Genomic DNA, 15,174 nt, shown 5'->3' with positions numbered 1-15,174 from the left:
GCCTTTTATAATTGTCCACTGGTGTCTCCTGTACAAGATTCCAAAAGTAATCTGTCAATATATTTGGACTCCATTTTCCCCGTCATCTTTTTTCCATTTGAGAAATAACTTGGTGAAATAACAAGTTTTCAGGAAAAAAAATCTAAATGGGAATATTTCATCCCAACTCTCTATACACTAAAATTAGCTCATCCAAATTTCACTGTAATTTTGTGATTTCTTATTGCCTAAAAAGTTCTGGCAGACATTTTCAAATGCCTTCCAGGCTCTTATTTCTGCAGCATTTAATTTTTAGTGAATTCCTCCTCTTGGAATAGCAGTTTGCTTTGAGGACCTACAAAAATTCCCTTTCATCTTGACCTCACTGATTTGAGGACTTTTGCCTCAAGCAAGAAAATCCTTCTCTTTTTTTTGTCCATCACTTTCACAAATATTTTTTTATCAAAACTAGCTTGATGTGCAATGGAGGTAAATGGATTTTTGACTTATCCACAAAAGGAGGATGTATTACATTTTTCTGGCCCACTGTAGTTTCTGAATGGTCTGGCCATTTTTTTTTACCCTGTACTGGCAATCCTTCGCTCAGCTGTTCCACTTGCATAAAAACAGTAGTGGTTAGTGCAACCCAGTCAGCAAAGCCACCACTTTTAGGTCGGCAAAAGCCGACTGAAGCCATGATCCTAGATATTCCATTTATATTCTTGATAACATATTTTTTGCTAAAGAACCTCTAGGTTCTCATACCTTTTCAATGTGAACTGCATGGGCCAATGGCATAGATAGATACTTATTTCCATTAAGGAGTAAAACTGCTTTCAAACTAATCTTGGATGAATCGATGAAAAGCCTCCACTGCTCAGGGACACGCTCCAGATATAACTCATTCATTAATTCCTGGATATTGTTAAAATAAAACAATGCACCATCAATGGAGTAATAGGTCATTATGTTAGATTGCCTCTTCCCATAAAGGCACCTTGACACCCTTTTCAAGAAGATTCCACTGCTGAAGCCATGATCCTAGTAATTGAGCCTTGAGTTTGGAGAGGTCCAAATGTCTGACCAAATCATTCAATTCTGCCTGAGTGATTAGATGTGGCTTTGCAGTATCAAGAGCTGAAATGTCTGGATTTGTACTAGTTCTGGGTTCTGCATCTTCTGGAGACTCCTTTTCCGATCTTGAATCAGAGTCAAGCCCATAAGTTTCTGGTGGTTTTGGCACTGGCATTGTATCATCATGAAGAACTGGCCTTAGAGCAGAAGGTAAGTTGGGATACTCTACTTTGTGCTTGGATTTCCCAGAAAAAATAGAAATATTGGTCATGAAAGTAACAATCGTTTATGTTGTCTTGAGGTTCCCGCAATATCACCAGAACAGCAAAAGGCATCGATTTATGACTACCTCTAAGCAAACCTGTAAAGTTACTTGAGCTACAGGAAATCTTTAGAGCCCATACTTTATCTTGATCTCCAACCTTACATTCAAAATAGCATTCATAGGTTAATACCACTTCTCCACAAATATAGCAAAAGCTATCAGGCTTATTTCAGCAACATATTTCATGTACAGTTGAGTTATGGGAACATAAGAACACAAGTAAGAAATTGTAGATTTTTATTTATAATTTAAACACAGTCACACAATACTTGTTTACAAACACTAATTCACTAAAACACTTGTTCACTTTGTTCACCACTTGCTCTCTGAAACATACTTTTTGAAACACGAAAATGTTTGCTTGGTGCAGAACCCACTCATATAAGTAATGGTAAAGAACTTTCTAGAAGGCTCACAACATTTCCAGAGAACTCCGACAAAAGTTCTAGAACCTTCCTGAAACATTGTGATCTTTCTTCTGCATGCAAAAACATTTTAGAACGTTACGGAACATTCTCAAATATTGTAAGAACGCTTCCAAATGTTCTAGAAAAAATATTTGAAAAATAAATAGATAAAACAGGAAAAGATGATTAAACCAAATAAGGTCTTGGTTTTCGGCCATTAAACTACAATATTTGAAAACTGAGGGTGATGAGAACTTTTTTTAGCATATATCCAAGTTTTTGAACACATTTCAACATATTCAGCATTATTAGTGTACTGTAAGTCACGTTTGAAAAAAAATTCAGTTCAATTAATTATTGTTTTTAAGTTGACCTAAGCCTACTACTAGTTTAAAAAAAAAAAAAAAACTTGATTGGAAAATTATGAATGGAATTTTGCAGCCCATATTATAAACATGACTATGAAAGCATTCACTTGAATAAAAAAAAAATGCCGTTTTTAAAAATTACTATTTATGTATATATTTGAAAAGTGCAACAGAATATATTTACACAAATAATGATTCCTTTGAAATAATTTTCAGTGATATTCATTAGAACAAAATTTCCATACTATGAAATGATTCCTGTATACCCAAGAATCCATTGTAATCCATTGTAACTGGATTTTTTTACAGGAAAAAAGTTGCTTGTCACAGTCATAAAATATTGTCTTCTTGGACTATGGATTTTTACAGTGAATAGAAACTGATTATAGACTCGCACCATAATACATCAATACATAAGTTACCCTTCACCGTTAACCTCATAAATGCTCCCACAGCAAGAAAACCAAGAATAATTTCTCTTAGGAACTTTTTAATATCGGTTAATGATTAATGACACAAAGGGTATGCATTTATTTCCACATATTACTTACTGATGAGATATTTCATTTACATTTCTCAGGAAGTATGAAATAGAACTACATTCTGAAATGTTTCTTATTGATTAACAGTAATAAGTAATTAATGTGTGTCACATAATGTAATGGGAAAGGTACATGTCATTATGAAATAAACCATTTTAACACCATTTTGAAATCCAGATTTTAGACCCATATCTGCAGGGATTACCCATATGGTCACTAGAAGATTTAAACTTTTTTTTACTGAAAATACTCGAATCTTTATTATTTTTTTTTTAATTTAAGGATGCAGTAGTTACTCAGGCCCTATGAGTTTTTTTTAACTGTTCTCTAAAGGGACTGCTGCAATTTTCTTACTACCTTGGTGTTTTATTTCAGAAGGGGAGAATGACAGTCATCTTAAACAATGTGGTGTGCTGCACTAATTGGTAAGAAAGGGTACTTTACTTGCCTCACAGCCATTAAAGAGTTTTATTATTATTACTCTTATATTATTTCTCCCTGATTGGGGAATTCCACTCTGTGACGAGTACTGCTACCAAGTACACAGGGTGATTGTAATGTCTGGTATGTTACTGTTGGTCGAGGAACTCACTGACTATCCTACAGGTGTTCAAGGATTGTGACTTTCTGGAGTTCCTTGTAGGTGTTCTCTGGGAGACCTATTGCTGCTAGGCTGCTATGTATAGTCTTTGGCACCATACCAGTGGTTGACATGATGATCGGGATAGTTGTTACTTCTTGCATACATCACATCTCCTTGACCTCATGTCTCAGATTTCTGTACTTTCTAATTTTTTCCTGATGGGTTTTCTGGACATTGCTAGTGTTGGGCACCGCTATATCAATCAGGTAGGTAGCCTTTTCCATCTTGTCCACAAGGGTTATGTCCGGTCTGTTGTGCGGGATGGTCTTATCCGTTATTTGACGAATTTGAAGTGTTGGTCAAGACATCAAAGGCGGATATTGTTGGGATATCGGAGACGTGGTGTCACACAGATATAAGGAATGCTGAACTGGAATTTGGGGAGTACAATGTGTACAGAAAGGATAGACAGGATAGGAAGGGAGGAGGTGTTATGCTGTTAATAAAGAAAAACATAAAATCAAAAGAAGTGCATCCAGTTGATATAGATGAACAGTGGACTGTTGAGTCAGTTTGGTGTGACATAAGCACTGCGAAAGCAAAAATAAGAGTAGGAGTGTGTTATAGGCCTAATGACTTGAATGAGTACAATGAACAATTGTACAGAGAAATATAGTGGGCTAGTAAATCGGAATGTCTTATAATGGGGGATTTTAACTTCCCAGATATTGACTGGAACTTGTGGGTTGGGCACTCACACACTAGTCAGACTTTTGTGGATTTATTGGATGATTCTTTTCTGCAGCAGCATGTTTGAGAGGCAACCAGAGAAAGTAATACTCTTGATCTGGTTATCAGCAGTGATCATTCATGTATTAGGAATTTGCAGATAAAAGAACCACTAGGTGGCAGTGATCACAGTGTACTGACGTGGGATTTACTTAAAGATTTAATTACCATCAGGGGTAAAGGAAAGGGTTTTTGCTTCCGTAAAGGCGAGTACAGTGGTCTCCGACAGTTTTTAAATTCTGTACAGTGGGATCAACTGACAATGTTACCAACAGTAAATTCTAAGTGGGAAGCATTCAAGGAATTAATCATGGAAGCTACTAAAAGTTTCATACCTATTAAGAAATATTGTTCAAGGTTTAGGCCTAAATGATTGTCAAATGAACTAATGAGACTCGTAACAGAGAAGAAAAATGCATGGGATGCATATAAATTATCAAGCGACTCAGAAGCCTATGGCAGATATAAGTTAGTCTGTAATCAGGTCACAAAGGAGGTTCGGCAGGCGAAGGCAGATTACGAGAAATCCTTGGCAAAAAATGCTAAGAAAAACAGCAAGGATTTCTTTACTTATATAAACTCTAAAAGGAAGGGGATGAATCTGATTGGTCCACTTGACATCGATGGTTCGACTGTTGATGTTCCTGCTCAGATAGCAAACAAACTGAATGAGTATTTTGCATCTACATTCACACGTGAGGAATTATTAAGGTTTGAAAATGGCAGAAGGTTATCAAATTGTAGCAGGATACTTAATGATTTTGTAATAACTGAGAGCAAAGTGGAAGAGAAATTGTTGAAGTTAAATGTAAGAAAAGCACCTGGGGTGGATGGGATCTATCCAGTTATATTAAAGGAAGCGGCAAAGCAACTAAGCAAACCCTTAGCCATAATTTTGAGAGCATCCTTGGACTCAGGGGAGATTCCCACAGACTGGAGATGTGCAAATGTATCCCCAATTCACAAAGGGGGGATCGAAGGGTGACACGAGTAATTACAGACCAGTTAGTTTAACTTCTGTTCCGGGTAAAATAATGGAGTCGCTGGTTAAGGATGCATTGCAGGATCATCTAGACAGGACTGCAGCAATAATTCAGACACAGCATGGGTTTGTTAAGGGAAAGTCTTGTCTGACAAATTTGATAGGATATTATGATGTGGTTACAAAGGAACTGGATGCAAAAAATAATTTTGATATCATATATTTGGATTTCAGGAAAGATTTTGACACTGTTGCACATGGTAGACTATTGTACAAATTGGAGCAGAATGGTATTAAGGGTAAGTTGCTACAATGGATAAAAGGATGGTTAAGTGCAAGAAGACAGAGGGTGGTAATCAATGGGTGCTGCTCTTCTTGGACTAATGTTATTAGTGGAGTCCCACAGGGTTCGGTGTTAGGTCCACTGTTGTTTTATACATTTATCAATGATATTGATGAAGGTATATCAGGCTTAATGTCGAAGTTTGCAGAGTATACAAAGGTTGGCAGGGTTGTTAATGACAGTAATGGCAGTGTGCTACTGCAACAGGATCTAGATAATTTGGGCAGATGGGCTAAGAAGTGGCAACTGAAGTTTAACCTTGACAAATGCAAAGTACTGCATATGGGTAGAAGTAACCCCAGAGAAACGTACCAACTGTGTGGTACTACACTGAAGGTAGTAGAAAATGAAAAAGACCTGGAAGTAATTGTGCAGGCAGATATGAAGTTTTCTGAGCAATGCAGACAGGCTGCCAGGGCAGGTCATGGGGTTTTTTCAATGATATATAGGAATTTTGCTAGCAGGGAAAAGGAGGTGATTATCCCTCTGTATAAGGCAATGGTCAGGCCACGTCTTGAGTACTGCGTAAAGGTCTGGAGGCCTCATTTTAGGAAGGAGGTACATTTACTTGAGCGTGTACAGAGAAGGGCAACAAGATTGGTGAGGGGAATGAAGGGATCCTCTTATCAAGAGAGGCATAAGTTCTGCAAATTGCAGTGGCTGGAGACTAGGCACCTGCGCGGTGATCTGATTGAGGTGTATAAGGCCTTGAATGGGTGCAGAACACTGAATTCTGGACACATAATCTGAACAAGTGGAAGGATGGGATCCTTCCACTTGTTCAGATTACGAACCTAAGGGGGCATAAATTCAAATTACGAAAGGACAGATGTAGAATAGATGTGCGGAAATTTGCCTTTAGCCAGCGGGTGGCTAATTGCTGGAACAAACTTCCATCTGTCGTTGTTGAAGTTGATAGGTTGAATAAATTTAAGGAGGAACTGGACAGGCATTTGGAGGGAATGGTGTGATTTTTTTTTTTTTTTTTTTTTGGCTGATGCTGCATAAGCTCATACATTTGCTTTCTTGCATCACATGCCTCTACTACTACTATTATGGCACAGTCCCAGTACAACTTGTGGGTTCAGGTCTCTAGTACTGCCTGGGGTATGTATACCCCAGGCAGTACTAGAGATATAGTATGGTACACTTTCTTTGGTCAACTGGTATATCCTCACTAGCTTCTGATGTATTATCCTGGCTACCTGGTCGTGTCTATGAGTGTACTCAGTCTGGGTGATCACCTTGCAGCCTGCAGTGATGTGTTGGATCATTTCTGAGGCCAGGTGGCATCGTCGACAAGTGTCATCTGACATTCCGGGCTCCTTTGCGATGTATTTTCTATAGTTTCCGGTGTTGATTACCTGGTCTTGGATGGCCAGCATGAATCCTTCATTCTCGGGGAAGAGCGACCCGCTTGTGAGCCATGCACTGGAAGCAATGTTATCGATGTGATCTTGATGGAGGTCATTGTAGTGTCTTCTTTGCCCATCCTTCTAGCTTCCTTTCTTGTGCTGTCTGGGCGGGAGGGGGTTCCTCGCTTAGGTTCAGTGGGGTCACTTATCTATCTTCCTTATAGCCTGGTGCTGTGTTGTTCTCGAAGTAATCCTTCAGGTTAACTATCGCTGTTTTCTGTTGCTCTATCAGGCCCCTTCCTCCCTCTTTCCGAGCTATTGTTAGTCTCTCCACTGCTGACTTCGGGTGGTGTTGGCGGCTCTTGGTCATCATTTTCCTTGTCTTTTGCATGATATCCTCTAGCTCAGTGTTAGTCCAATCTATGACCCCGAAGGTGTTTGTTAGTACTGGAGCTGCATAGGTGTTTAGGGTTTAACTGTGTTCCCTCCGTTCAATTTTGCTTTCAGGCTTCTCTGAAAGCCTGCTGAATTATTATTATTATTATCATCATCCATATGGTGCAAGGAAACCTGAGGCTTATGCTACACTAGACAAAAAAAAAATTAGAATTACCCTGAAAGAGGGTGAAGTAGAAGGGAATCACTAAGAAAGAGAAGAATGATGATATCCAGTTCGGGAACCTGGGAGTGCCAAGCCCATACTCACCAGATGTGAGCCCCTGGGAACAGACAAGCACACACATCAAGTATTACACCAACATTGTCAAATCATGTTGCACTCATGGAAAATCAAATTTATATGACAAAACTTATATGACAGTTGCCAATGAAATGTCATATAAGTAGCCAGGCAGTGCAGAATATAGTAGGAGAGCAAGAGCTACACGTGAGAATCTGTAAGCATATGGGCCAAGTGCACAGACTAGCAGTCATCCTAGAAAAAAACCCAGAAAGGTAACTACCAATTGGGGGGGGGGGGGGAAACAGACAGTAGCAACACAGAGCAGAATGCTGGCCAGCTAATGAACATGGTTTATTCTTTTCTTCTCAGTTGAAAACTGCTTTAACTCAGAGTGATAACTTGTTTTGAATAGTCCCAACAAATCTTATTTAATTGATGAGTTAAATTTAATGAGATTATACTTAATGCAAGAACCAACCTATGCATCAACATTCAAAACAATGAATTTTGAAGGTCTGCTCAAATGCTAAGAATGTTTAATAAAAGTAATGAAAAGTTTTTTAAACTTTATAATCATTTGTGGCTCACAGTTGCCAGATAAAACTTTAATATCCTATGAGTTTACTTTTTAAGCTTTGTTTGGTGACCAATTTTAATAGCGTTTGTAAATCACCTATGCTTAAACTTTAAGAGAACCAAAAAGCAAGAAAAAAGTAGAGACAGTTTGTTGTTGCAAAAATTAAAGAAACTTGAAATGTGTTAATCTACAATGCTTAAGTGTATACTGAGCTTACTGTAAATCTAAATGTAGTCAGTCCTTGTATAACATGTGTTTACACTACACGAATTCAATCATACACGATTTATAAATAGGGGAACGATATCTTATATAACACGAACCGAATTCGCTTATGTACGATTCGCCTTTGTGTTTACAAGGAATGGCAGTCGAACGCGGAATCACCCCAACTAAACACAACACGATAGGAATGAAGAGGAGATTCTGAAAATGTATTTATGTTTTTTTATATTGAAGGGGAAACACATTTCACCATAATAACGTAAAAACCAACACAATTCCAGCTATAGGTATAATTGCAAATGCAATTAGATCGAGTTTACTACCAGTTTATAACAGATTCCACTAGCAGAAACGCAACTGGAAATTGTTTTTATTGTTTTATGGTAGTAACCCCTAGAAATGTGCTTTAGTAAAATGTGAGGTGTTAATAGTGTATCTGTGCCTTTACGGTGTTGTTTATTAAGTTGCTACACACACGCAGCTTTGTTTATGTGTATCAAGCTTGCCTCCTCATTTTGTAATTGTGCTTTATTCCCTAAAAATGAGTAAAATACTTAAAAGGTGTGAAAAGGAAGCATCCTGGTGAAGACACTGCAGATTCAGAGAGAAAAAGAAAAGCAATATCAATAAACAGAGGCAGACTGGGTCAAAATTTCTTACCCGGGAAAATATATAGTAGTCTCATACTATGGTTTATGGCCAAAATCACACCGGCCACCGGCTCACCGGGGTTTCCCCGGTAAGGCTTATGGCCAGTCCGCCTCTGTCGAAAGGGAAAAAATATGAAATTGTGAAACGCTTTGAGCGAAATGAAAGACCATGTGATATTGCACATGCTACAGACCTAAATGAGGCAATGCTGAGAATTACAAAGAATGCAGAGAAAATAAAAACAACTTTCATAGCAGGAACAACTCAAAGTGTAATTAAAATCCATTAGATTAAGACACAAAGAATTGGAAGAGATGGAACGGCTGTCATCTGTTTGGATAGAAAATCAAACAAAAAACAAGTTTGCTTACGATAGAAGCAAAAGCATTAGCAATATTTTATTACGTAACAGTCGTAATAAAATACGTAAGTATTTTATTCGTAAAAAATACTTACGTATTTTTTATTATTTTATTATTTATTATATTATAATCAAATATAATATAATAATAAAAATATTATAAAAATTATAATATTATTTTTTATTACGTATTTTAATCGTTATAAAATACGTAAGTATTTTATTTATCGTGTTTGGTAATGTTTTGGTTAACCAATGTGGGTTCAATCTTGGGTGGTCGGCACATAACCCTATTTTTCCCATAGGGCCTGTTGTTTATATTGCACAATTTTGCATTGCACGAGGGTTTCTAGGAACACAACTATTGTGCTATACGAGCACTGATTGTACTAAAAAAAAAAAACTTTGTTTCGTAGTATTTCAAAAAATATTTGTTCCAACTGCGTGTTTAAGTTTAGATATAGATCTGTTGCTACTAGAACTTGGTTATTAAATTGGAATAGTTATAAAACTTTTCTATAATATTAAAGAGCAGGTACTCTAATTTTGTAAGTATAAAAGCTGTAAACTAAATGTTATTTTGTGTATCTTGTAAAAATGGCACACTGTGTTATTTCTCAGAATGAGGCTTAATGATTTTGAAATTCAAATAGATACAGCATTCTGTGTTGCTGGGAAGAGTGATCCTTTACAATCACTAAGGAGCAGTTTGTGTTAATTAATTTTTTTTTAAAAGAAATATTAAATCTTTCATTGATTTAAGGGTACAGTCATTTGCAAGCAGCACCTGTATACTTGTTAAACTGTTCCCTACAAAATCTTGTTGCTCTCATTCTCTATGCATTTTTTTGTTTTTTAGAAAAAGAGAGCAACAGCCTATTTTAATGTTATATGGTCTTAGTGCTGTGAAGCAACTAGAGCTGAGAAGCAATGGGCACAAATTAGCTGGAGTGCTGTGGCTTGGGGAACAAACAAAGCACACAATTCTCCAACACATCACAGTCTCAAAAAATGTGCGAAATGTGAAATGTTTGCAGACCTTTCAGGAACAGGACATGATCTAGCCAAGGAGTGTGCTACATGCTAGACTGTCAAGAAATTAGGTGGCAACTCAGCATTCTGATGGGCTTCTATGACAGTTTGAGGTGTAGGGCAGATGCCCTTGAAGAAATTAATGAGGGCCCATCAAGCTTTCAGCTGCCCAACTCAACGCCAGAGCTCATTCCTGTGCTTCAGGCAACATAGCGGCAATCTCCAAGGCAGAATGTGCTGGTCCCACAGGAACCAGTTATTGTTCATGATGCTATTGTCAGGGAAACAGGGAATATATTATGCAAAAAGGATAGGTGGAACAGGACCAGGGTATGTCTGCCAGGGGCAAAAGTTGATAACGTTGTACAGCTAATATCATCTTTTAAGGGCACAAAGGGTGATATTGTTGTACATGTTGGCACTAATGACATTAAGAGTTGGAGATCTGACAAACTATTTAACAAGTACAGAACAATGTTGAGAAAAAGCCACGAGAAAATTTCAAAGTGTTTGCAATTCTGCCCAGACACGATAGGAGGGAGTACATAATGAGAGCCTTTAAATCAATTGGGGGGGGGGGGAGATTTACAGACTAAAAGATTAACAGTGGCAGGCAGAGCCAAAGTGATCCTTGCATTGCTTCTATTAGAATGAGCAACAGCCTGAAAAGCAAAGTGGTGAGGATTTCCAGGACTGCTGGGAGTCATTGTGGAACAAGTAAATTCATGGGCTGTGTTAGGGTAACTAAGAGTAGGAACAGGTGCATGTACACCAATGCTAAAAGTATAGTTAATAAATTTGATGAGTTTGAAGTGCTGGTTAAGACATCAAAGGCAGATATTGTTGGGATATCAGAGACATGGTGTCACACAGATATAAGCAGTGTAGAATTGGAATTTGGGGAGTAGAGTGTATACAGAAAGGATAGACAGGGTAGGAAGGGAGGAGGGGTTATGCTGTTAGTTAAGAAATACATAAAATCTAAGGAAGTGCATCCAATTGACATTGGTGGATAATACAATGTTGAGTCAGTGTGGTGTGACATAAGCACTGGAGGCGTCTCTGTAGCCAGGTGGGAAGGAGCAGCAGTGCGTAGCACACGCTTCTTGATTAGATCGGGGTTCGAGCCCGTGACCACCAAATACGGAGGATGCGGAAAGGTCAGGGAATGACCACCGCATATCCCGGAGCAATATGGCCTTAGTTGCTAATGCTCTTAAAAACCAAATAACAAACATAAGCACTGGGAAAGGGAAACTGATTGTAGGTGTGTGTTATAGGCCTAATGACTCTGATGAGTAGAAAAAAATTTTCCTATTGGGTTGCTGTTTGTTCATTATTTTCCTTTTAAATACATTATCCTTGTTTGAGTTTGATACTGGTTTTCAGAAATTACTAGAAAAAAAAATTAGAGATAAATATCGGATAAGCTTAAATATATACAGTTTTTCATTAATGATCATTCTACATTTTTTAGCATTCAAACTAATCTCAATCTTTTTTAACCTTTCTTGCTACATGTGTTTATTTATAATTAGCCTATTAATAAAAAAAAATAAGCAGAGTGATATTAAATAATTATTAATTTGTTAAAATTATAAACAAGTATATTTTGAGTTTCTCATTAATGTTTTTGTACATTAAAAATTAAACTATAGGCAGGACACCACAACAAATATTAAATTATTCCCATCACCAAAAATCTGTACAATATTAATGATAGTAATTCACCTTCTTTGAATAAGGAGTAAGAAAGACCATATCATACAACCTGTTTAATTCTTCTGTACTTAATAATGTCAATATTTTCATTTAGATAAGTAGATGCATTTTAAGATTACCAATTGTGAGTACTAATACTCTTAACAATCTCAGCAATTTGTTTTTGATTTTCTTTTCTGTTAAATTCTTATTTTATCTTGACATTAGTTCTAACCTTATAGAATTCATAAATATCTTTGATTCATTAAAAAAAGGTGAATCAACAAATTAAATTAAGAAAAAAACAAGTGAAAAATATGACATCTTACCTACAGTTCTAGGAACTACATCTTCTCTTAGCATAATTTTTATTCTTCCAATATCTTGATTGCCAATTTTAATATCAAAATACACCTGTGGATGACTCTTCATCTTCTTTTTTTCTGGCTCATCCTCTTCCTATAATAAATTGGAATATACCTTCTCACTTTAACCTCATTATAAGAGGTCATACAGCATACAAAATCTTTAAATTAATAGCCTAAAAATTAAAAGTGCATTTAAAAATGACTGAAATGTAACCCTGTAAAAGCTGTCCCCCGACCCAGGGAGAAGTTGAAAAACATCACTTTATTGTATTCTACCTGTTTCATGCAGTGCAATGCACTCTGTAGAGGAAGTTCAGAGAGGTCTAAACATCAGATTATTATATTCTTTCTATCTGGTTTAGCACCAGAGACATGCTCCACTATATTATATATGACAACAATAAGTAACCATAACTTTATTATACAAATCTTATAAGCTAAAAAAATTCATATTTTTTATACTCATCGCAAACAGAAAGGTTTACCAAAACCTATAATTACTTGCCCAGAAGATGGATAATGGAAGCAAACAAAATAACATTAAAATTAAACTTCTGCAAGTAGAAACTTGTAAAGGGACTCACATCTGGTGAGTATGGGCTTGGCACACCCAGGTTCCTGAGCTGGATATCATCATTCTTCTCTTTCTTGGTGATTTCCTTCTACTGCTGATTCTCTCTCTCTCTCTCTCTCTCTCTCTCTCTCTCTCTCTCTCTCTCTGGGTTACTCAAATTTTTTTTTTGGTTGGTGCAGCATAAGCCTAAGGCCTCCTTGCACCATATGGCTAATAATAAAAATAATAATGGTATGGTGCCAAAGACTCTACATAGCAGCCTAGCAGCAATAGGTCTCCCAGAGAACACCTACAAGGAACTCCAGAAAGTCGCAATCCTGAACACATGTAGGATAGTCAGAGATTTCCTCGACCAACGGTAACACCAGACATTACAACCACCCTGTGTACTTGGTAGCAGTACCCGTCACAGAGTGGAATTCCTCAATCAGGGAGAAATAATATAAGAGCAACAATAATAATAATAAAAACTATACAGTAAAATCTCGTTAATACAAACTCAGTTTATAAAAAGTACTCGTTTATATGATGCACATGCCCCTGCAAAAGGATAGGCTTTTCTGTGTAAATATATTCGTTTATTACAAAATTCAGTTAATATGTATTACAAAGTTCGTTTTCACCCTGTGAGAGATAAATATTGTTATTTTGTATGTTTAATACAAATCTTGGCACAGCTGTCCAAATACTGCCTCCGGCTACCCGGTTCCCTGCTTCCCAAAGAATGGCACTGACTTGTTAGAATTTACTTTTGTGTAAACAAAACCAGTTTATGGTAGCTACAACTTAAATGCACTCTGAAAAATGTCACTGTGAAGAATGAGCTTAAATTAACAAAAGAATAAGAAAGGTTTTTCTAAGTTGTTTACATACACTCTCCACGGGATTAAGGTCAGTTACAATTGTTACATTACACCAGTTCAAAGAGTCTGTTACTCAGTATAATCGATTTTTAGTGGCATTTTATCTGAGCTGATGTCTTTTTTTTTTTTTTTTTTTTGGAACTTGTCTTTAAATTAATTTAAAGTTTCTTCATATTAAATCTTATCTAGCAGTGTTATGACGAAAAAACGTAAACAGACAGAATTAAGCCTGGAAATTAATCTGAAAATTATACAAGAGGCTGATAGGATGGATTGAAGTAAAAGACATCGCAAAGGAATATAACATTCCTTTACCTGCTTTATCTACAATATTGAAAAACCGAAAACAACTTGAACAAGTGCATGACACTGAAGCATTAAAAAAAAAAATGAATTCTTGGTGCAAAACATGAGGAATCTTGAAACAACTTTTTGAGTGGTATCGACAAAATGTGTGCATCTAATTTTCCAAAATCAGGTCTGATTTTGCAAGAAAAGGCAAATTATCTAGCTCGGAAACATGGAATTAGTGACTTTAAATGCAGAAGTGGCTGGCTCCAAAGATTTAAAAACAGGAATAACTTGGTTTTGCGAATGTTTGTGGCAAGTCTGGATTAGCCGACAAAGAAAAGACTACAGACTGGTTGTGTTCTGTACGGTCCATTCTTGAAAAATATGAGGCAAAGGATATTTTTAATCTTGACGAGACAGGTTTATTTTATAATTTGCTGCCAAACAAAACAGTTACTGTTTGAGGAGTCTTGTCATGGTGGAAAATTAAGTAAACAAAGAATCACTGTTCTGTTATGCTGCAATTCAGATAGCAGTACAAAACTATGCCCACTTGTGACTGGAAAGTTTTCAAAGCCAAGATGTTTTAAAGAAATTAACCAACTTCCCTGCTGTGATTATGAGGCCAATAGAAGTGCTTGGCTTATGGTCAAAATTTTTCAGTCTTGGTTATCAAAAGTGGACAGAAGAATGGCTTCAGAAAAAAAGGAACATTTTGATGATTCTAGATCCTTGGTACAGCACATTCTGCTGAGACACTTAAGTTGACAAATACACGGCTATTGTTTTTACCTCTCCATACCACCAGTTTTATGGAGCAACTGGATCAAGGCATTATTTATAACCTCAAGAGAGCATACAGGCCCACCTGATAAGGTACTTGATCAGCAACAAAGAAGCAGGGAACAATTTGCAGCCAAATTGGAATGTCTTGGATGCCATCCGTACTCTTGTTATTGCTTGGGACAGTATTGCATCAAGTGTAATAATCGACTGCTTCGGAAATAGTGGCTTTGGAGAGAATATCATCGAAAAACATGGTCCAGCACACGAATGTGATGCTGGACCATGAAAATGGGGGAATTTGAAGGAGCATATGAAT

The 15,174-nt window shown here is 36.8% G+C and overlaps 1 protein-coding gene across 2 annotated transcripts in view; it reads right to left on the bottom strand.

The window, feature by feature from the left end:
- Positions 1 to 15,174, bottom strand: part of cyp33 (peptidylprolyl isomerase cyclophilin-33) — a 183,883-nt gene that overhangs the window by 72,017 nt on the left and 96,692 nt on the right. For both annotated transcript variants that reach the window (XM_090381682.1, XM_090381683.1), the window contains one exon: positions 12,306 to 12,435. In XM_090381682.1, the coding sequence (XP_090237808.1) occupies positions 12,306 to 12,435 (130 nt within the window). The remainder of the gene's footprint in view (positions 1 to 12,305; positions 12,436 to 15,174) is intronic.

Source organism: Mastigoproctus giganteus, chromosome 9 (genome assembly GCF_048544385.1).
Source record: "Mastigoproctus giganteus isolate SK-2022 chromosome 9, ASM4854438v1, whole genome shotgun sequence".
NCBI classification, from domain to species: domain Eukaryota; kingdom Metazoa; phylum Arthropoda; class Arachnida; order Uropygi; family Thelyphonidae; genus Mastigoproctus; species Mastigoproctus giganteus.
This window is presented reverse-complemented; position numbering and strand designations above follow the sequence as displayed.